This window comes from Rhinolophus sinicus, chromosome 3, assembly GCF_057876585.1.
Source record: "Rhinolophus sinicus isolate RSI-liver-muscle chromosome 3, RSI-T2T, whole genome shotgun sequence".
In the NCBI taxonomy this organism is placed as follows: Eukaryota; Metazoa; Chordata; class Mammalia; order Chiroptera; family Rhinolophidae; genus Rhinolophus; species Rhinolophus sinicus.
Window position 1 is genome coordinate 103,056,215 of NC_142503.1, and position 22,184 is coordinate 103,078,398.

The 22,184-nt window shown below is 42.0% G+C and overlaps 1 protein-coding gene across 1 annotated transcript in view; it reads left to right on the forward strand.

Moving 5' to 3' along the window:
- NPTN (neuroplastin) overlaps window positions 1-22,184 on the forward strand; it is a 63,474-nt gene that overhangs the window by 14,276 nt on the left and 27,014 nt on the right. The window contains exons 2-3 of the mRNA XM_019735938.3: window positions 16,738-17,085; window positions 21,886-22,063. Coding sequence (XP_019591497.1) covers window positions 16,738-17,085; window positions 21,886-22,063 — 526 coding nt within the window. The remainder of the gene's footprint in view (window positions 1-16,737; window positions 17,086-21,885; window positions 22,064-22,184) is intronic.

A 22,184-nucleotide genomic window follows, 5' to 3' on the forward strand; every position in this document is an offset into this window, starting at 1 on the left:
TGGTTAAAGCAATATAAGAAACATGCTTTATTCCTGTCCTCTAATTCTGTTGCTTATCTTTGTTTTCCTTTACAACATGATTTTGAGTCCTTAGAGTTCCATGCTTTAGTTATATATGCATATTATTTTCAATAAAGTCCTTTTCTCCACTATTTTTTCCTCTCTTAGTTTCTTCTTACCTATACCTACTTTGCCTTGTTCCTTCTTCTGGTATCTTCCTTTGTTTTTAGGTAAACATTTGGCACCTTTAAATTTTTTGTCCTGTTTTATTTAAATCCTTTTGAGGCAGAGGGGTGGCAAATTCTATTATATTGTAAAATACAAAGTTCAGTTTAGTTGTCTGGTTTTTGAGCTGGAGTGTTTGCATATTGTGAATTCTGCGTATTTTTGCGTTTCCTAGTAGCTGTTTAATGGTTCTCTTTATGTAGTGGTGATTTTTCTAACATGCTTTTTAAATCTTTTAATCCCCAGAGGGTCATAATGTCCATATTTCAGAAAGAGATCAGCTATTCTTCGAGGCCTAGTTACAAAGGAAATTAATTTCTGATGAAACTGAGGACATCAAGGCAGGAAGAACTCCAGGCGGGCAACTAGTAATGAATATTGGTGAACTATGAGGTACTTGCTGTCGGCTGGTAAATTTTAGTGCCTCCCTGCTAGGCTCCCACTTACTGTGGCGTGCACAGGAAACATTCTGAAATGTCTGCCCACGGAGCATAGAATTTGCTACCCAGTGACAGGTAGACATTAAAATTCAATTAATGGGGTGGGGGTGGTGCTAGGGGTAATCCGAATTTATAGCTGTAGGATGGAAGGGCAGATTTGGATGTGCATTAAAGAAAAGAAAACCCCTCTGGAGTGTATACCAAAGTAGTTGTTCTTACTGTAGGAACAACATGAAGCTATAGTGACAGTTGCTCGCAAATTACCAGTAGACGGATGAGCCTGCTGGCCTTTGTATTTCAGTAGCAGGTATATATAGTTTAGCAGCTTTTAAAAGTCAGAATGGGAAAGAATTTGAGTGGAATGTGTTTTTAGTAGTTTCTGAGGGTGTCATCTTACTGCTATTCTGCAACACTATTCGTTTGTCACTGAAAGAGCTCTAGAATTCTATCAAGTCTTAAACTCTCAAAATACACCACTGGAAAAACTTGACAGGCCCAATAGGACCAGGTGAGCCTGAGGCAGTAACCAGATATGTCAGCTTGCCAGCCATCTCTGCCTAGAATTTAGTGAAGCTTTCATAGGGTTGAATTTTCAAAGAATAGATACACGTAACTACAGGAGGGAATATTAACAGACAGAGGATGAATGAACCTTTCTGTCTCAGTGGTTAACCAACATTTTGACGGAATTATTTCATTTAAGTTTTTGAAAAAGGGGAAAGTTACTGGATTTTTAAAAATTATGAAAAGACTTGCTTGCATGATAATTTCAAGTAATACCCCGATGTTTAAAGTAAAATACTAAAGTTCCTCTTTGTACCCTTGATGCCCGCTTCCCAGGAATAAGCACTGTTAGTTTCTTGTGTATCTTTTCAAAGCAAATAAGTAGTGTAGACATATCATTTACAGACTGTAATGCTGTAGTAGTATTAATTGTTGTAATGCATCTCGGTATTGGTAGCCTTCCTATTTTGAATATAGTAATTGGAGTGTCAGATATTTTTATTTATATAAGCTTATGGAGCCTCTGGAATACATCTGGTGTTGCTAATTGTCTCTGAAGGGAATTATGTGGATGATGAGTGAATTCTTGATGTAGAAATTGGCCCACTGAGAGGCCTCTTCTCATTTCAAATGGAAACGCTTCATTAAATGTTAGAGAACAATGTCTTACTGTACTTTCATCTTCAGGCGTATTTTTTGGTGGAAGTCTAGAGTGTTCACACATGTAACAGGTTAGCTATGTGCATCATTCCTGGGACAACTGCTGATTTTTAGTGAAAGCATTCTGGATACAATTTTGGTGCCCCTTTTCAAGAGAAGCAGTGCTATTTTGCTGGTGTTTGGGACACTGCGTAGGTAAGTAATGTAACCCAATCATCCACCTCACTGTGGAATTACGAGGTAATGAAGACCTGAAACAGATTATGAGAGTGCAAATACGTAGTCGTTACGAAAGGAGAGGTAATAGGTTTGGATTGTTGACTGAATATGGCGATTTCCTGGAGAGTCGGAGGGAGCAGAGTTTCGTGGATAGAACATTAGTGAACAGGATTCAATAAGGGTCCTACAACTAAATTACAGCTTCTTTAGACCATAGTATATCTAACTGTTAGATTGGGGCAAGAATTAGATTTAGGAGTTTTCAACCTTTAGCAGCAGTTTTTTATATTTTTAATTAAAAAAATAAGTGGAATTTCAGTTTATTAATTAGGTAAAAGTAGAGCTGTTTGGGGAAGAGTGAGTCCCCTAGTTGTTCCGAAGAATCCTTAGGGTCGGAGGAGCAGGGTTTTTAATTGATAAAATGGGGGACCCTTTTATAGACCTGAAGTTTTTGCCCAAGGATGTTTTCTTACCTTTGGTTCACAGTCTGCTTGGTCAGTCTTGATATCTGCATGGAAGAGTTCTTATAGATACTTTGCAAAGTTGATGATTAAAATATTTGCGTTAATACATGTGTCTATGTTTGAAATAAGACCAAAAGAAAAGATGATCCCTTTGAGGAAGAACCTATAAAACAGCACACAAAGATAATCACCCTGTGCAAAATGGACTTGGTAAAATAATTTTTATCGCAAGGTTTGTCAGCCTCTTTGTGAGAAGAGCTGTCTGTCCTTTGCCCAGGTGTTGAACTTCAAGAATACACATGTGACAGGGCGCTGCAGAAGTGTGCTGTTAAGTCCCCGCTTGGGCAAGGATCAGAAGTGCTATTAGTTTTCATCCCTTGGTGGAAAGTACATCTTAAGGGTGTGTGGTTTTAGGAACCAGCTTGGAGATCTGCCCCTAAGAACTGGAGGTCCGGTTTACTGGGAAGGAGTGCTTAAAACAGTAGGTGACAGTTAGCCATGCCAAATGTTTTTTAAACTTACAGGCCCGCATAGAATTTCCACATGGGTAACTTAGATAACGGGGTGGTGTGTAGTGATAGAGGCCTGAACTGCTTACACTGAGGAGAAAGATGTAGAACGTGCTGTGTGACCGTCATTCTAAGATAAACATGTTTTTGAATTAAATCATGTACATGGATATGACTTAGTTCTAATTGTCCATAGTAAACAGAGCGTCATTACCAGCGAGGCAGTCAGCACATGTCATGTTTTGAGCCCTGGAATTAGAACTGCCCGCCCGGGGGGGCATCCTCTGCACACCTGGAGAACAGTAACAGCCCTAAGGGGGAGGCTGTGTTCTTGTGGTGAATTATACCATCCACTTCGGGCTCTGCCTGACCTGTGGAAACAATCAGTACAGAGTAGCTGCTGTCATAATGAATTTGCTTTCACAGACACTCACTTCTGTATCGAGCAATCTGGAAATTTTTTTAAAGAACAGTTAGAAAATATCCTACTCCCTGCCCTTCGCCCCACAGATGCTTCTCTTAAAGGTTATTTTTGCAAAGAAACAGATTTCTGGGCAGTTTGGTTTTGATTCTAAGAGGTTTACAGGGAATTTGAACTTCCTTCTCCTTTAGAATTGATGATGGACAGCATCGGGACCTAATCTGGAAAAGAGTGGGAAAGTTGCATTCTAACTAAAATAAAATCTCCAATCAAAATCTATTTTACACTCAGTTTTTATTCTCTTGCTTGTTAGGATGAGTGCATGGATAGCAAGAAAACAAACTGACATTAGGGATTTGATTTTTTTTTTTTTTTTTTTTTAAATAAAAATAACGTCTAAAAATAGCTTCTAAAAATAACTTCTAGGTGGTAAATTCAAATATACCGTAGTCTGGTCTCCTAGAATTTATGATTCTGTTGGTACTCAGGAAATGGCTCTGATATAAAAAACTCCCCTGATCAAAGAAAGATGGTTTCATTTATTACACTGTTCATTTACATACTAATGATTACTAGTACATTTTAAGTTAATAGGTTGAAATTTAATGAAAGGGTTTATCCTTAATCCTCGATTAATGAGAATTGTTTTTCTTACCATTCTTTGGACAAATATTGAGCATATGTGCAGCAAGGCATTGTGGGAATATAAAATTACAGACATCCTGATTTCCAAATAACTTATAATCTTTTAAAATATACTTTCTTGGGCGGCTGGTTAGCTTGATTAGAATGTGTGCTCTTGACATCAAGGTTGCTGGTTTCATTCCCACATGGGCCAGTGAGCTGCATCCTCCACAGCTAGACTGAAGACGACAACGAGCTGAGCTGCTGGTGGGCGGCCGGACGGCTCAGGTGGTTGGAGCGCGAGCTCTCAACAACAAGGCTGCCGGTTCGTCTCCCGCATGGGATGGTGGGCTGCGCCCCCTGCAACTAGATAGAAAGTGACGACTGGACTTGGAGCTGAGCTGCGCCCTCCACAACTAGATTGAAGGACAACTTGACTTGGAGCTGATGGGTCCTGGAAAAAATACAGTTACCCAATGAAATAAGAAAAAAACAAAACAAAAACAACAACTATATATATATATATACACACACACACACACACACACACACACACACACATACATATATATATATACACACACACACACTTTTTCACAAACTCAGTATTCCCTAGGCTCTTCATGAGTTCATAGAATACTGCATTTCAATTAATTTACCATTTATAGCATGTAGACTTACAGAATATTAGAGCTGAAAGAATCTTAGAAATCATTGATTTCAATCTGATTGTACACACAAGGGAACTGACGTTTTGGGTTTTAACATATGTGTCATATTTGTTATATGTATAGCATCGTATGTTATTAGATGGAATAGTTTCTATACATTAATATACCTTTTTTAAAGTCACAATTTAAATTGATATGTCTAGCATTTTATTACCCTGCAGTTTGGTATTAATTTCTGAAACAGTATCAGAGAGTACCTGATAATACGTTCTAGAGAGTCAGTGCTAGCCTACAGTCTTGGCCTGTTCTGTGCCTGAGTTTATAATTTTACTAGGTATGATAATATTCTCAGACTAAATAGAAAACTACCATTTGCAAATGTTAGGGTTCATTGATCTTTGTATAGTACCATTTGAAATCAGGGAAGTAGGGCTTGATTATATACTGCGTACTTTACAGTAAAGCAAGAGATTCTGGTTAATGGGGAAGTTATTTGAGCGAATGGGGGTATAGCTATGAAATACCGTGTTTCCCCGAAAATAAGACCTAACCGGAAAATAAGTCCTAGCATGATTTTTCAGGATGACATCCCCTGAACATAAGCCCTAATGCGTCTTTTGGAGCAAACCTTAATATGAGACCCGCTCTTATTTTTGGGGAAACGTGGTAATACTGAATGTAGGAGAATAGGGCTAAGGATTTATCAGTTTTGAGAGAGAGAGAGAGAGAGAGAGAGAGAGAGAGAGAGAGAGAGAGAGAGAGAGAGAAACAACTCAGGAATTTGGAGGTACTTTGTAGGACTAGAAACATGTAAATTTGAGACAGTTATTTAACAATCAAAGGGGTTCTTAGAAAATTATTGCTCAGAGTTCTTGGGAAAAGTTTGTAAATCACAAATATACTATGTTTAGAATTGGAATTTAATTGACCTGGAGTTTTACTCTGGGATAGCTCCACTCTAGTTGCTTGATCTTATACAACACAACCTCCAGGTTCCCCATAATGGTAACAGCAAGTTGAATGTATGTTAAGTGTCCATTTAAGAGGGGTGTGAGGGGATGGGATGGGGGAGGTGGGGTGAAATTGCTTATTGTTTTCACAAGGATTTGCTGGTGTCCTTTTTTTTTCTTGTCCTGTTTAAATGTAACACTTTCTTCATGTTACTACCCCTTTTGGGGATGCAAGTGAAATTCCTGGAATGAATTATAATTACATAAATTATTGAGAATTTGGGGCGAACAGTGTGTAAAAGCAAATATTCCTTGAACTCATTTGTTTAATTTCACCATTTAAATAATTTTGCCAGTGTCGTGACTTAAAATAGTGAGAAAGTTTGCAATTTCAGCATATTGTCAGTATGGCCCATAGGTGAGTCAAATTTGTCTCATTTCATAATTTTTAAAAAGTTCACAGTAAGACTCTGTAGTTCTATTGAATGTCCTCAATTTTTTAAATTGAGAGATCATTGGGGCCAAGAGGGGTAAAAGAAATTTCCCATTCCGTGGCATTGTTGAAGTGGGGAATCTCTTGGTCACTTTCCTGGGTGTTGCTGGTCTTATTTTTCCAAAAACCATGTCTGGTTAATCTTTACAGAAATATTGAAGAGGACCAGAAAAGTAGGAAACAGAACATAAACATAGCAGTACTTCATAAACTTTTATCACAGTCAAAAATAGGAGGTACTATTCCTGTGGACTTTTTCTCTAGAATCATTTGGCCTGTGTCAAATTGGCTTTTTTTATTTGTTTGCTTTTCAGTACTCTACTGTAGAGTGGGGTGAGAGTTGGGATGATAGCCTTAGGGTTTAGGCTGAGATTGCATACATTTTCCTTACTAAAAGTTGAGAAAATTTGGTTGGGATTAAGTATGAACTTTTTCCCAAGAAAAAGCATTTCCCATGATTATCTTTGAACCGAATGTGTGTACTGCTTTTATGAAAGGTTAAGGAGTCTTTGTAAAGGCTAATAGCACCGTGTTTCCCCGAAACTACGACCTAGCCGGACCATCAGCTCTAATGCGTCTTTTGCAGCAAAAATTAATATAAGACCGGATATAAGAATATTATACCTGGTATATTATATATTACCCAGTATTATATATTATACCCAGTATTGCGTTGTACTGTATTATATTAGATTAGATTAGATCCGGTCTTATAGTAAAATAAGACCAGGTCTTATATTAATTTTTGCTGCAAAAGACGCATTAGAGCTGATGGTCCATTTTCGGGGAAACACGGTGGTTCAGACTCATTTTCCATTTGGATTCTTGAAGGAGTTTCCTAACTCTCTTTTTACTTCTCATCCGTCCTTCATAATGCCACCAGTCAGATCAGTCACACAGCTTGTTCTGTAGAAAAAAACTCAAGCTGCTTAGCCTATGGGATGTTTGTCATTTTCCCTAAATTACGAGGTTTTGAGACTATATAGACTATCTTATATTTCTGAGTAGCATGAGTGCTGAATAGGTGCTTGGCATATAAAAGTGATAAAAAACGTTGGATTTTTTCAGCTTTGTCTAGAACTACTCATTCCTGCTACTTCTCAACACTGTGTTTATAACTGTTTCCTTTTAGAGCAAGGGCAACCTCCCTCCCCTCTCCCCACAACTGACAAGGCTAGACCCAGATTTTATGCATAAGCTTTCTGTGTGCACATGAACCCTCTCCCCCCGCAAAATTAGTTATTTCTTCTGTTTCTGTTTTCTTTCGTACATCTGTTAAAAGTGGTCATTATCAGTTGTATTTTAATTATTTTCTGTCTCATGTCTTACAAGTTTGTGCTCTCTTTAGGAGCAAAGTTTATTTTAATTGTCCCTGTACACAGTCCTTAGTAAATTGGCCCTTAATAAATGGTAAATTGAGTTAAAAGCATGCTTTCAATTTGTAGATTGATAAATGGAACAAATACAGGATAAAAGTCAGTATGCAGTCATAGTGAATGACAGTTTTTTAGCTACATTCCCTCTTTTGGTTATGAACACAGACTCAGCTACTAGGAGAATCTTTATATAGTTCAGAAATATCTACATGGCTCCTGAGCCTTTACTTTCCTTCTGTTGAAAAAGCTGAAAAAGTTAATTTCAAGCTAAGTCGTTAGTTGTTGGAATGTGGTCTGTAGACCAGCACTGCAGCTCGCCTGCAGACTTGTTAGAAATGCGCTTTCCTGGGCCGCGCTCACACCCACTGCATTAGAGTCTCTGAAGTTGGGGCCCAGCAGTCTGCACTATTCTAGGATTCTGCCACCTAAGAAAAGGTTTGCCTTTTATGTATAATAACAGAGTTTCCAGTGTGGTTTCTACTGTAAACTATTTGTATTTTGGAAATAATTCATCAGCTGGGAAGACTGGGACTATATTAACCAACATCCTGGGATGTGAGTCCAAGATTGAATTTTCCTGTGTACAAAGTATTGGACACTGTGACTTCTGGGAATGGTTGTTTAAAAGAAGGTCGGGGAGGGGCTTCCCACCTCTTTCAGTTAAAATGTCTTCTAGATTATATCCAGACTATCAGCTTGGACTACTTGTGTTCATCATGCTTGTGAGATACAGGAGGATGAAAGAATGAGATGAGTTGTATTATTTGCTGGAAGAATTAGCTGAATTGTGTTATCTTGAACATTTAAATCCTGATTGGTGATATATTGTCAGGGACAGAGAAGTGAGCTGTTATCAAAAATTATACTGAATCTATAGACAAGTGAATTTCACACAAAAAGTGATTAGTGGAGATTAGCTTTTGATTAGTAATTACCCATGGCTTTGAGAATGGTTTATTTAACTGGAGTATTTAGCCTTTCTAGCATATTGTTTTCATTTTGCCTTTAATAAATCCTAACGAGGGTCAGCTGAGGCATACTTTTAAAATGCTCTGTAACTGTTCCCTCCCCCCTACACCCCCTACCCCCACAAAAGAAAAATTGTTTCTGGCTTCAGAGTTCCATTTGGGTGTAATTCTAGATTGGCCCACAGCTATTTTTGACAGTCTCTTGGGACAAGAGAGCTTGTATGAGCATTTCCTTAAATATGTAAGGGTTTCATTGTTTAAAACCAAACCTTTCATTAAGAACACTCTTTGAGATACAGCTGGTTTACATGCATTTGTCTGTTTCCTTTGGATGAGACAGCCTTGGTTTTTAATGGCTAGCAAAACTAGCTTTCCCTTTGTGTGCTGACCAACAGCTGGAGTACTATTTGTGGGGTTTTTAGGTAGGTTTTCTAAACTTTCCTAAAAAGACTAGTTTGACAGCAGTTTGTGTATTTTTCCATTGGACACATCCTTAGTTTTTAAAAATTAAGGTTATGGTCAGTTTGATGTCACAGTCAAATGGGACCTGATCTATATTTAGCCTCACTTTCTTTGCTCAAGATTAAATTAAAATGCCTCATTCTTCCTTGGCTTGAGGCAGAAATGTTTAGTTTCAAGGAGTGTCTTTAATACTGAAGCTTAAAAGCGTAGACTAAGTGGCTAGGATTTTCTGATCAATAATGTATAAGTAGAGTTTTCAGCCCTTGTTCAAGGATATAGGGTCACAGGCAAGTGTTGCTGAGCCCTGGAGCATGAAGAAATGTGAGGGGTCATTTCTGAGCTGATTGTTCCTTTGCTGTTAAAAATTTCCAGACCCTTCTATTGCTTAGATCATGTGTCAAATTCTGTTTTCATAAGACCTTTTTTTAAACCAGAATTTCAATTTTTAAAATTAATTGCTGGAAACTACCTTATTTAATGTCACTTTCAATTTGAAACTTGTTGAAATTCTTTGGGTCAGTTGTTTTCATTGCTTTTTTTCTTTTGGGAGCTGGAAAAATTCAGAAAAAGCACAATTAGACGTGTGCGAGTCTCTGAGCCCTGTCCCCACCACCCCACTTTCTCCCACACGGCTTTGGAGGTACCTCAACAGAACACCCAGGCTGGCTTAGACCATCTGTTAAATTGCAGAGCAGCGTGCTTGTATAAAAGGCCATCTTATATTATATTTATAGCTGCACCGGTTACAGAGTAATTCTACATACATTTTTCATGTGACTCTCTCCATGAGGTTGAAGAAGTTGAAGAATCCAACCCAGAGGCTGTAAACCACGGCTCCTTTCTCTGTAAGGCGTGCTCTACGCCTGAGAGAGCCTCCGCTATCTGTCCACTCACCCAACAGCCGGACAGTCAAGACTCAGGCTGTATAATCTGGGGTCTGGGACACCCCGTATTATATACAAAATTTTGTTTGTATGTGTTTTCTGGGATGAAAGAAGCACATAGCTTTTTATCATACTTACAACTTTGTTTTGGTCATGGACTTTTAGACCGAAGGATCCAGGTAGATCATGCTTAGACTGTGGGTAGGAATCGACAACAGGACTGAGTGAAAATCCTTGTTGAAGAACAGCCTTAACAGATGCGCATCCCTCACCTGTCCTAAGGTAACCTGCCATTTGCATAGAGCTTTACAGTGACAGACAGAACTCGTCCACAGGTAGCACAGGGCTCACGCTATACCGTGCTAAGTAGGAGGCATCCTTGCCATTTGAAGAAACTGCTCCAAGGGTTTAAGTTATGGAGGTAATGATGTAAAAGCTGACATTCCGTTTTAGACCAAAACTAATCTGACATGATCCAAAATCCTGTAAGTACCATTCTGTCTTACATTTTGTGAATTTACAGTTTGGCTTGCCTAATATTCAGTATCTTCCCATATAGCATTGCTGAACAGCTTGATTTGTTATTGGTGGGTTTATTATTTTTTGTTTTTAAGGAGAATTTTGCCTCTTTTTACTCTCATTACCTGTTGGCTTTCCACATTGTTCATAATATCAGATTTAATCGCTTATAACTCTGTAATAACATTTGTTAACTCTCTGAGTCGTGTGGCTGTTTTCATCCCCCCCCCCCCCATTCTAGTTGGCTCTGAGGATAGGATGGAATGAAGAATTCTTTTCATTGCCTTTTGCAATTAGTATTTCTATTCTGGTTCTCAGGCTAAGGTTAATTTTTGTTGTTTCTTGAAGAAGTTTGAATTCTAAGTTGTAATTCATTTGGATGTGAAGTTTTTGCTTCCCAGTCTGAAGGCTACTGCATGTGGCCTATTAAGCATCATCTCTCTGGAGACATAAGAATGCTGGCATTACTGGCTGCCTACTGTATGCCAGGCCTGTTTTCAGCTGTTATTTAATATAATCCTCACAGTAACCCTGTGAGGTTGCCGCTATCATTGGCCCCATTCTGCAGATTAGGGAGAGACTCCGAGAGTTTGTCTTCTGCCTAAGACAGTGATGGTATCTCCAGGCGACCTGCTTTCAATCACTAAACTACATACTGTGTTTCCCTGAAAATAAGACCGAGCCGGACCATCAACTGTAATGCGTCTTTTGGAGCAAAAATTAATATAAGACCTGGTCTTATTTTACTATACTGTAAGACCGGATCTAATCTAATCTAATACAGTACAATGCAATACGGGGTATAGTATATAATACAATATAATACTGGGTAATATAATATAATATAATATAATACTGGGTATAACATAATATAATACAATATAATATAATACAATACCAGGTCTTATATTAATTTTTGCTCCAAAAGACGCATTAGAGCTAATTGTCCAGCTAGGTCTTATTTTTGGGGAAACACCGTAGTCTCTTTTGAACTCGGTTTTCCTATTTCTCCAAAGCAGAAGGCTGGCTAAAATATGCCCGGCAGATTCCTTTAGCTGTTGCGATGGTATAATTTCAGAATAAAGGGTGGGCCTGAGTTTAGAGGCTAGTGATGAGGACAGTGTTAATTTCCAAGCCTTTGTTATGTCTGCCTGATAGAGGCAGCTGTGAAAGGAATAGGTTTGAATTGGGAAAATGCTTTGTAATTGCTGCCATCTCTGTCTACAGATCAGACTAATCCATGAGATCAGACCCATATACCTCCTTCTGGCAGCGAATGAGGTTACCCCATTTCCATCTACTCGCAGCACCTCGGGCCTGCCTTACCCTTTTGGGTACACACGGAATGAGTGCATATGGACTTATGACCTGCCTGTGGTGTTAAGAATAGTTGTAAGTGACTTGTTTCTTAAATTAACAGTAAAGGTAGGCAGGCTGTGTAGTAGCCTGTGTATACAGCCTTGTAGCTGTTCGGAGTTATTTGGACAGATTTGAAATACTGTGCCCATAGCCACAATATTAGTTTGTCCCTCTCAGTCTTCTTTTTGAGGTACGTGATTAGAGAGAGAGGTGGGGATGGGGGCTGGGGAAATACTCCTGTGTCCTTGGCTGTCAGTTCCTCTTTGTTATGAGGCATAAAGCCACCTATAGGGAATTAGTGGTACAGAGGGGCTTGAAGGTAACAGGTGTTAAAAAAAAAAGTGAAAGGTGACAAAAGCGGGCTAGATTTAAAGGCCTGGCCTTGGCAGTAGTAAGCTGAGAGAGAAGGAGACAGTGATTGCCCTGGAGGTAAAAGAATTTTGGCTGTAAAAAATTACGGATGGTCCCTCCTCTGTGGAGTGATGCTAGTTCTTTGCTTCCTTAGGGCGTATGTAAAAGCAGATTTCTTGGGATTGGACTCAGTTTGCTCTTCCGTGTTCCCTTTTGCTGAGAACTCTCAGCTACATATTTACACATCCAGTTTTTCCTGCCAGGGAGCGCCTCCTTTCTCTGGTTGCTGGCCCTAGTTGTCATCTTTGCCTCCCATCCCACACCCCCAGTTATGCAGGTTTCCATTATGCTTTTCCCTGTACTCTGCCTGCCACCCTCCCCCAAGCCAGGGACCAACCACCGTGTCCCTCTTTATCACTGTTGAGCTGATTGCACTGATGCTAGTATTTTTCTCAAACCTGTCTGACATCTGAGCCCAGTTAAGTGTTGCAGTGGGTAGAGATGATGGCAGGGAAGGGGCGGGAGGTGGCTTTTCTGAAGTTAAGCGTTTCCTAAACTATTGGATGACCTTTGGCTCAGAGATCAAACAGATGCTTCTGCTGGCCTCCCAGCCTGAGGCAGATGTGTGCTCTTGTGTGAGGGCTCACATTGGTGTGAACGCCCTTGTAATGACAGGGTGGGCAGGGAGTCAGGCTCTGAGCTGCCTGCCTCCTGATGCTGCTGCTCTGGCCGGCTGGTTCTCTTTTCCTGAATTGGAGCTAATTTTGGATGGATAATGAGATAGATGGTTGCTACAAATAACTGTCCCTTGCTAATTGTGATTTCACAGTACAGACATACCTTGTTTTATTGCGCTTGGCAGATATTGTGTTTTTTACAAATTGAGGGCAAGACCCTACAGCAGCAAAAAGATTTTGACTGGCTTTATTGTGATACTTTGTTGCAGTGGTCTGGAACCCAGGGTTGCTTTTGTTTTTTTCCTTTAACCTCCTGCTAGGAGAAGAAATAGATGTATTTTCATGTTTTTGGTGAGTGCTCAGCTGTCAAGGAATCCTCTGCTTAACTTTGTTTAGAGGCAGTGTGGTGTGCTGGGAAGAAGTGTAGACTAAGCTGAAGACCTGTGTTCTTACGTGGTGGTGGGCAAGTCAGGAACCTGTATCTACATCTGCCCTACGAAACTGAAATTATGTAACAAAATGAGATGTGATGTGTGTGTGGAAGCACTTTGTAAAATGTTAGGTTTAAGAAATTTCAGGTGCCGCCCGCCCTTTATTCATTTGGCACTGACCACAAAACCAGAGAAATGCATCTACTGTGTTTCCCCCAAAATAAGACGGGTTCTTACATTAACTTTTGCTCCAAAAGAGTCATCAGGGCTTATGTTCAGGGGATGTCCTCCTGAGAAATCATGCTGGGGCTTATTTTCCAGTTAGGTCTTATTTTCGGGGAAACGTGGTAATGTCTTTTAAAACTCCTCCTCCTCTGAAGCTAGCTCTCTCAAGAGCGATGGACTTGTCAGAACTAGGGGAAGTTTTGCTTCAGAACCACCTTCTGTTTTCTCACTTTTCTCCTCCCCCACCCCCGCCCCCCACACATGCGCAACGCGCATTAGGAACTCTGTTCCTCTATCTCCGTTCTTTACTAGGATTATAATTTTAAGGAGCCTGTGATCACGCTGTGCTGTGCATTCCAATGGAGGGTCCGCACTTTTCCTCGCCATAAATAATCAATTCATTTTAAGTGGTGACAAAAAATATTTTCAACTTTCAAATAACTACAAACAACTTTTCCAGTCTAGTAAGGCACATTGATTGTAGTTGTGGAAAGTGTTAGGAGACCATACTTTGGCTTTGGATGCACCTGGATTCCACGCCAGACTTTTTCACTATTAGTTTGTGAGTGTGGGCAAAGTACTGAACTTTTTTGGGCCTTAGTTCCCACATCTTTAAGGGGATTATAATGGCATATACCTTACAAGGCTGTTGTGAGGATTGAGATAAAGTGCTTAGCGCATTGTTTAACACATAATTAGAAAATATGTTACTTGTTGATAATACGTCTGATAATAATAGCTTTCAAAGAGCACAGATAGATGTCTGATAGTGTTTTAAAGGATTTTTAATCTTATTTTTAGATAAATTTGTTGCAATGTACATCATATAATTTACTAATTCAAAGGATGTTTTCCTGTATGTAGGTGAAAAATGAGACCAAGGCGACTCAGCACCTTCTTCCTCAGGAGTGTTGCCAGTGCTGTGCGCTGGGTATTGGCTTAGGCAGTTCCTCCGCTGCTTAGGGATTGTGTGGTGGTGGGATTCGTGATTCCACTGGAATTGGATGGGTTTTTGGTGGTTCTCGGCACATTAGCAGGCATGCCTTTTTCATTAGGGTGGTCAGGAGATTGAGAAACAGGCTTAAATCTGTCTGCTTTGAAGTGCAATTCAGAAGAAGGAAAACAATACAAAACAAACCCACTAACAGATATATCTAGAACATAATCAAGTAGCTAATCAGCATTTGAGAGGACATAAGCTCCCCCAGTTCACAGAGAATGTGAGAATAAGGGCCTTTGTGATTTCCACTTAATGATCGAGAGTATGATTAAAACAGTAATAACTCTACTGCTTTTGAGAAATTGACTGGTAACCAGTTTTCTCTGGTTTTTGAACCAGTAATGAAGTGAACGAAACCAGCTTCCTTTACTTTTCATCTATATGAGTTGGTATTGACTTTGGCAGGTGGGCAGGTGGCGGTTTGTGAGACTCAGACCTGACTCCTTGGGTACCATGTTACCTGAAAGTGAGCTCAGGTCTTCCTGCGGTGGCTTGGTGTCTCCTGGGGAATTCTAGAACTTGCCCTGCTTCTGAGAAGGACATCTTCCTGGCTTCTTAGGCGCTCTGGTAGATAGCTCCTTATAAGGAGCTGACACTGACCTGAAGAGGTAGCTTAGAATGGATTCCCAAAGCAGAGCACTGAGTCTAAGGCTGTTCGTCACTGTATTCCTTCTTCCCCGGATTCTGGATGCTGTGTGATTTGAAAGACTAGTATGAATTTGGAGGTCTTAACCTCTACTTGAGTAAGTAGGGTACCTCCCTTAGGGTTCGGTGGTCCATGGGGTGAAGTTTATCTCCAGAGGCAAATACTGCTATGGGTATAAACAGAAAATTGTCCACTAAGTGCCCTCCGTTTGCAGCTATCCCAGTTGCATCCTTGGCATCTGGACTGTAGGAAAACTGTTCATTTAATTCGTACCTTTCCTCGGGGGTGTTTTCAGTCTGATGTTGGTAGATCCTGGCCCCATGCTCTGCTCACTGCAGAGGGGCTGGCTTGGTCCCAAGAGGAATTGCCCAGCCACTCAGTACCTACCGTGTCTTAGCTTCTTGCCGTGTACCATGGGACATTGCCTGAACTGGTAGGAATGCGGAATGAACTATAGGCGGGGTAAATACTGAGAGACTGTACGCTTGCACTGTGATTTCATTTTCTCTGGACCCCACTCGAAGTTCTTCATGTAAGCCTGGAATTTGTTTTTGTTTTTGTCTTTTTTTACTTTCTGCCGTTGCTGCCTTGTCTTATGGAAGTGTGACCTCAAGCAAATTTTGGGCAAGTGAAAGTAGGTTTCAACTTTAATTACTGGGCAGTGCCTGGCAATGTTATTGAGGCCTAGCCTTCACCATAGAGTTTAATTCATCATTATGCATTTTTCATTCTTTTTGAGCTGGCCCCTTGGAGCCAGGCAACTAAACTATGTAAAGAGAGTCTGTGAGTACCACAGTTATTTTTAAGACTGACTTTTCAGGAGGATTTTCTAGTTGTATGGACTTCCAGGATTATGGAGGGCATAGTCCCTCCATTCACTGCCATAGTCGGGTTGCTGTTACTGTTGGTTCCGCTCCTGAGCTGACACCCGTAGTAATTCTCACTCTGACTACAGACTGTCTTGTTCTCCTGTGCCTAAGGGTCTGCTTTCAGGTGGAGGCTGCCTAATCAGGACAGTGGGTGGTTTGTGGGTAATAGGCCTAGGGAAGAACAGGATGTGGGGAAAATCGAACCTGAACTCAGGATGGAATCCTACAGGAGAGAGAGGTTTGCTCCGCTTTCAGTTGAAATTTGAACTCCCAAGACAGTGTGTCAGTAGGTCAGTTACTACTTCTTATCGAGGCCCACAAAAGACACTGTGTCTCTAACAAAATGTTCATCCAAAAGAGAATTCCTGACTTGGCGGATAAACCTACTGCCACCTCCGGTTATCTTTCATCGCTTGTCTGAGTTTGAAAAGGTAATGATTTGTGCCTTAAGGAAAGAGACGCTTCCCCGAGCCCCCAGACTTGCTCACTTCTACCAGCTGGGCCCATTGCTCGACCGCTTTCTAGAGGGCTTGCTTCTGCCTGGCCAGCACCTGTGCTGCCCCAGCTTATAATTAGCCTGCCTTTGCTTTGTAAGCTTCCCAGGGTGGTTCTTCTTCTGAAAGCTTGTATGAAATGCTATTTACTGTCTCTTCATAGTTTAAAAATGAATCCTTTTTGTTCTTTGCAACTCATTTGCTTTTTTCTTTTCTTTAAATTACTATTAACACCTGTTGATTCTTTTTTTTTCTGATTGGCCTGTCACTGCATTCCTGCTCCCCCCTCCCTCTAGCTGGGTTTGTCAAGTCGCCCATGTCAGAAACTAAGCTCACTGGGGACGCCTTTGAGCTGTACTGTGACGTGGTCGGGAGCCCCACGCCAGAGATCCAGTGGTGGTACGCAGAAGTCAACCGAGCAGAGTCTTTCAGACAGCTGTGGGACGGTGCTCGGAAGCGCCGTGTCACCGTAAACACCGCCTACGGGTCAAACGGCGTGAGTGTGCTGAGAATAACCCGGCTCACCTTGGAGGACTCTGGGACTTACGAGTGCAGGGCCAGCAACGACCCCAAGAGGAATGACTTGAGGCAAAACCCCTCCATAACATGGATTCGAGCCCAGGCCACCATAAGCGTCCTGCAGAGTGAGTCCAGCACCCTACAGTAGCAGTACTGTAGTCCTTAGAGGTGGCCCGATGCCCCTTCCCTTCTGCTTCCTTCCCTCTTCCCCGGCTATGACCACTCACCCCACCCCTGTCTCGTTTTTTCAAACCCACGACCCTACTGGTTGTAGTGTACGAAAACATCTGTGGCAACTTTTTTTCCCTTCTTTGCCGTCCTCCTTACCTCCCTTACTCCTCACCCCTTCTCTGTGTCTTTCTCCTCAGGAACAAAGAACTTGGGGAAATGCGTAACTATCCAAAATCAAAATCATCTGCATTGGGAAGAGGTGGGGAGGGAATACTGGGGAGGCTTAAAAAAAAAAAAAAAAAAAACCACTCAAAACTTCCCCAAACCAGGCAGTCAAACCAGGGTAGTGTTGAATTGTTTCTTTCCTTCCCCTTTAATTTTGTAGTAGGTGTCCTGCTATCCTTTTGCTGATTTATTCTCTGGTGCCTTTCTAGTTTTGTTTCTCTCCCCAATCTAACTACTTTTTATTTCTTCTGTTCATCTGTTTGAAGCTCTCTGAATAGCTGCCTTCACCTCTGTGGTTTTCAGTTTGTGTCTGCCCAGCCTCTCCCCTCACTGTGACTCGGTGTCATCCTGTCTGTGATGGGGGTGTCACCGTGGATGCGATGTGGTGATGTGTGTTGGTTGTCGGGTGGCATGTTGCTTGGATATTCCTGTAGTCCCAGCTCTTTCTTTTCTAAAACAGTGGCATGTGCTTCTCTGATATCAGCCCTGCACTGCTGTACGCTCCTCACTGGTCCTGCCATCTGGTCTCCTGTCCTCTGAAAAGCAGCAGCCTGACATTGCCTCCATGCGTCTTGCTATGGAGGAGCCAGGGGACTCTAAGCGGCAAAGTATGTTCTTAGAACCCATCGTGCTGTTTCGAAGTCAGTTGCATCTAATCCCTGTTCACAACCGGTTTGACTCTGAGGGCTGATGGTTGGCACCGTGTCCTCGTTCCAGAGGCTGGTTACCCCAGAAATAGTTGGGAAGCCACTCACATTAGCCTCTTCTTGTGTCTTGAAAAAAAGAGGAAAGTAGATTCCAGCCCTGTTCCTCTGAGCGGTGAGGGTGAGCTGAGCGGCTGGCTCAGAGTCCTGCCCTCATCTGGGTGGCAGGTACAAGGGAAACCCCGACCGGTAGACAAGGCTCTTTTGTTTCCGGGACGTCTCTTGCTGCTTGTATGGTGGGAGCAGCTGGAGGGAGAAGCCATCACAGAGCCGAGCTCCCAGCCACGGAGACTTCTAGTCCCATATCTGACCTGATTCTAATGGAGGGAATTCTCTAGTTAACGGAAAGGTTTACTGCATTTTTCACCTTCTCTTCAAGGACCCAGAGACCTATAGCCAGTTCTGGCTTAAAGAACTCACTGATTTAGAGAAAGTAAATAAAAATAGTAAAATACATTTAGGAGGAATTTGGAAAAAACACAGTAGGTTATATGACATGGGCTCTGAATCTATATAGTTATATGGAAAACAGCAAATTAGTTATCTGCCCTTTATAGTAACTCAGAAGATGCCTATGAAGCAAAGAGGCTGCTGCAGTCGGCACTGTTGGATCAGAGAAGCTGCTTCTGGAAAGGGGAAAAGAAAACTTTGTCTGTGTGAAAATGGGGAACTTTAACCCAGCAATTTTTCTTTTATTTAACAGTTTTTTTCCCTTGCACGCCTCCTTCTCCTGCCCCCTTGCTCCTTTCCTTATAAAAGCAGAATGACCCAAGTGGCCACAGAGGTGTGCAGAAGTTGGTAGGCATGGACTGGGCCGGGCATTTGATATTTATTCCCGGAGCCTGACACAAGTAAACTCACAGTTAAAGATCATGCCTTGGGGATAGGAGGAGATAAGACTTTGGGGTAGCTACCTACCAGTCCCAAGAGTATACAGCATTCCCTGGTGTACTTGGAAATAGGCTTCCTTTCTTACAGGGGTCTGCATGTGGTTGGATGAAACCCTGGCTAGTTGGGTCTCTCCCCAGACTTCCTATCAGTCAGTTAACCCCACTTAATTTGGAGAGAGCCAGGCTGCTGCTTCCTTTTTTTTAAACACCCTGAATTGCATCCTGACTAGATCGTTTTATTATCTCAGCATCCCCAGGGATATTTGCCTCCAGGGGGACGTTGAAGTCTTCCAAGAATGACCTACTGGCAGTGCTTTGCTCCAAAGCTCCTTGAGAAACGTAGGACAGGAAGCAAAATGTGTCCAATGTTTAGGGACCAAGGCCATAGCATCGTTCTTCTACATGTGAATGATGGCTAGCATGAGGGTCTCCTGCCCCCCGCTTCTAAGGAGGAGTCTGTGGCAGGTAAATTTTGAGCTCCTAAATGGTCATCTTTCTTGGACTTTCATGGGCATTGCTCGGCCACAGAAATAAAAGCCCCACCTTCATCCTGGTGCAGAATGCAGAGGTGGCCCGTGGCCGAGGAGGTTGGTCTGGCACTGGTTTCCACATACAACCGTCACAGGAGGTGACCTCACTGCCCTCCTGGGGTGCAGAATCCTATTGAAACCTATTTCAGATGCCCACTCGCTTCCCGCTGACTCTCCTGGATCTTTAACACTTAAGGGCACAAACGCTTTCCTTTGTCTTCTAAGAATTCTTGACAGAGAGTCCACCAGGTTGCTGTCGTCAACTTCTTAATGTCCCTGAGCGCAGTGGTCCTGTGTATCGCCACAGGTAAGAGCAGCTTTACATCGGCCTCCTTGTACGGAACCATCCGGAAGCTGTCAGCCTCATCCTCAGAGCTGCCCTTTCTCAGTGCAGCCTGAGAGGAAGAACCAGGGGGAGGGTCCCACATGGGACAGAAAATGAAATTGGGTAATAAAAATTCAGTAAAAACCTGCAAGTGTGTTTGGGTTTTAATGTTGCCTTTATATTTTTTAATTTCTGTGGAGTACTGGTTCTCTTTCTCTTTTGTTTTGCTTGGTTTTGATTTTCCTTGGAATTGTGATGCTTTCTGCTGATGGTGTGTGTGCGCCTTCCGTTGCAGGGTTCCCAGCTGCTCTGCTCCACTTACGGCCCAGGGACTTGGCTTCTGTCCAGTGTGTTTTGGAAACCTTGGGACACCACTGCGCTAACGTGCTCACGTGCATCTGCTTCTGTCTTAGTGGCTGCCACGCCTCCATTATCTGTACATAGAGACCCTGTTTGGTGTTACCAATAAGGACCAGTGCTGAGTGGAAGATAACCATGTCCTGCCAGAATTGGACAATAGTGAGAACCAGTTTAATGGAGCAAACCTGAGGCTTTGCTTCCTCTGTCACACGCCTCTCTGATGATAGGAGCTGTGCAGCCAGCGGTGCTACCTCGGTGAGGACGTCCTTGGGCATTACGTTTTCCACGTGTCCATGGCTTCTCCATCCTCTCCCCTCCCTGCTCAGTGAACACAGCATGTTCCAGGGCGGGAGAGAGTGCTGTCCTCAGGCTTAGGCCTCACAGGCCGTGTCAGTGAGCTGCTACAGGCTGGGAGAGCAAGCAGCCAGTACAGGGAAGTTGGAAGTCAGGAAGGGAGTTCTGGGATTTCTGGGAACGAACAGGCAAGCAAACAAGTACCTTTAATTGTGGATGGGAAAGGATGGCTAACTTAGACTTCACCTGAAAACGTTTGACCCAAAGTGGAAAAAGAGCTAAGCTTGGGAAAGGATTAAAGATAACCAACAACAGCAAAAGACACAGAAACATCTTGAATTTAATATAATGATGGAATTCAAAGTGCTTTAAGGTTGAACCTTCCAGGGATGATATAGTGTGCCTTAAAAATTTTCTTTCCATTGTGTTATAATATTTGTGATCCCAGGTTATCTTAGCCCAGGATAGAACCAGAAGATAAAATATGTAACTTACCCTTGGGTGGAAGGTGTGGGGGTATATTGGGGTTGGGGGCAGGGCTAGAGGATTCAGTCAGATGTGTTTTCTAGACCAAGCTCTGCCACTAATAATAATTGTGGCCTTGCAGAAGGCTTTTTACCTTTTCTAGCTCTTAAAGAGTGAGATTCCATGAACTCTGAGAGCCTTTCAGCTTGAAAATTTTAGGAGCCCATGATACCAACACATGTTGCATTCTAGTTCTACTTAATTATCTCAGAATGGAATGTGTTTTAAGGTATAATTCTGAAAGAAATTTGTTTTGGGAATAAATATGGGCTGGAGAGAACTGATGGTTCCCTAAGAATTTTCCCTCGGCAAAATTTGGAAAATGCAGTAGATTTCCAACAGGAAATTTGCTTTTAGGATCTACATTGTCTTTTTCTGTATAATTAATGGCCATGGCTGGTTTGCCATAGGTTTATCAGATTTAAATGTGGGCGAACCCATACATGTGTTATCTGATTATTGCTACTATTGTTCCAAAGCCTAGTGTCTCCGTAGAGAGTTTATTAGTTACATAAATGATACTGACTTTGTCTTCAGAACTGCAAGGTGGAGCCTGGTTTTCTATTTGAGGCCGAATTGGTTGGTGGTTCTTATATCATAAAACGGTGGTATTCAAAAGTGTAAGTGGATTGTTGCCAGTACAAGCACCTGTAATACTCCCATTCTTTTCACGTCTAGGCCAACTGGTCTTCAGGCTGTTGTCTGCGCTAGTGGTCATTTGCTTATAATCATTGTTTTTCCTTTCTTGACTTTCTCCAAAGTGATAAAGTGAAATTCCTCATGTGGTCCTGTCTGCCCTCCCTCTTCTTCTAGTCTCCCCATCCTTCCCCATCCAACTTTCAGGCCAGGGCTGCCGAGAATGGAAGGCTGTGGCCCCTATCATTGTGCACTCTTATTACAGAGCCGAGGATTGTCAACAGTGAGGAGATCATTCTTCGTACTGAAGACAGCCCTCATCCCCCCATCATCCTGCAGTGTAACCTCACCTCCAGCTCTCATGTCCTGGAATACAGCTACTGGACAAAGAATGGGGTAGAACTAACTGCCACTCGTAAGAATGCCAGCAACATGGAATACAGGTGAGAGGCTAGCAGATTCTGGGAAGATGGGAGGGAGTGTGGCGGAGCTTACTTGACGTTCATAATCTATGATTATGCTGTGTGACAGACGTGAGATATATACGGGCCTCCTTTGGAGGGC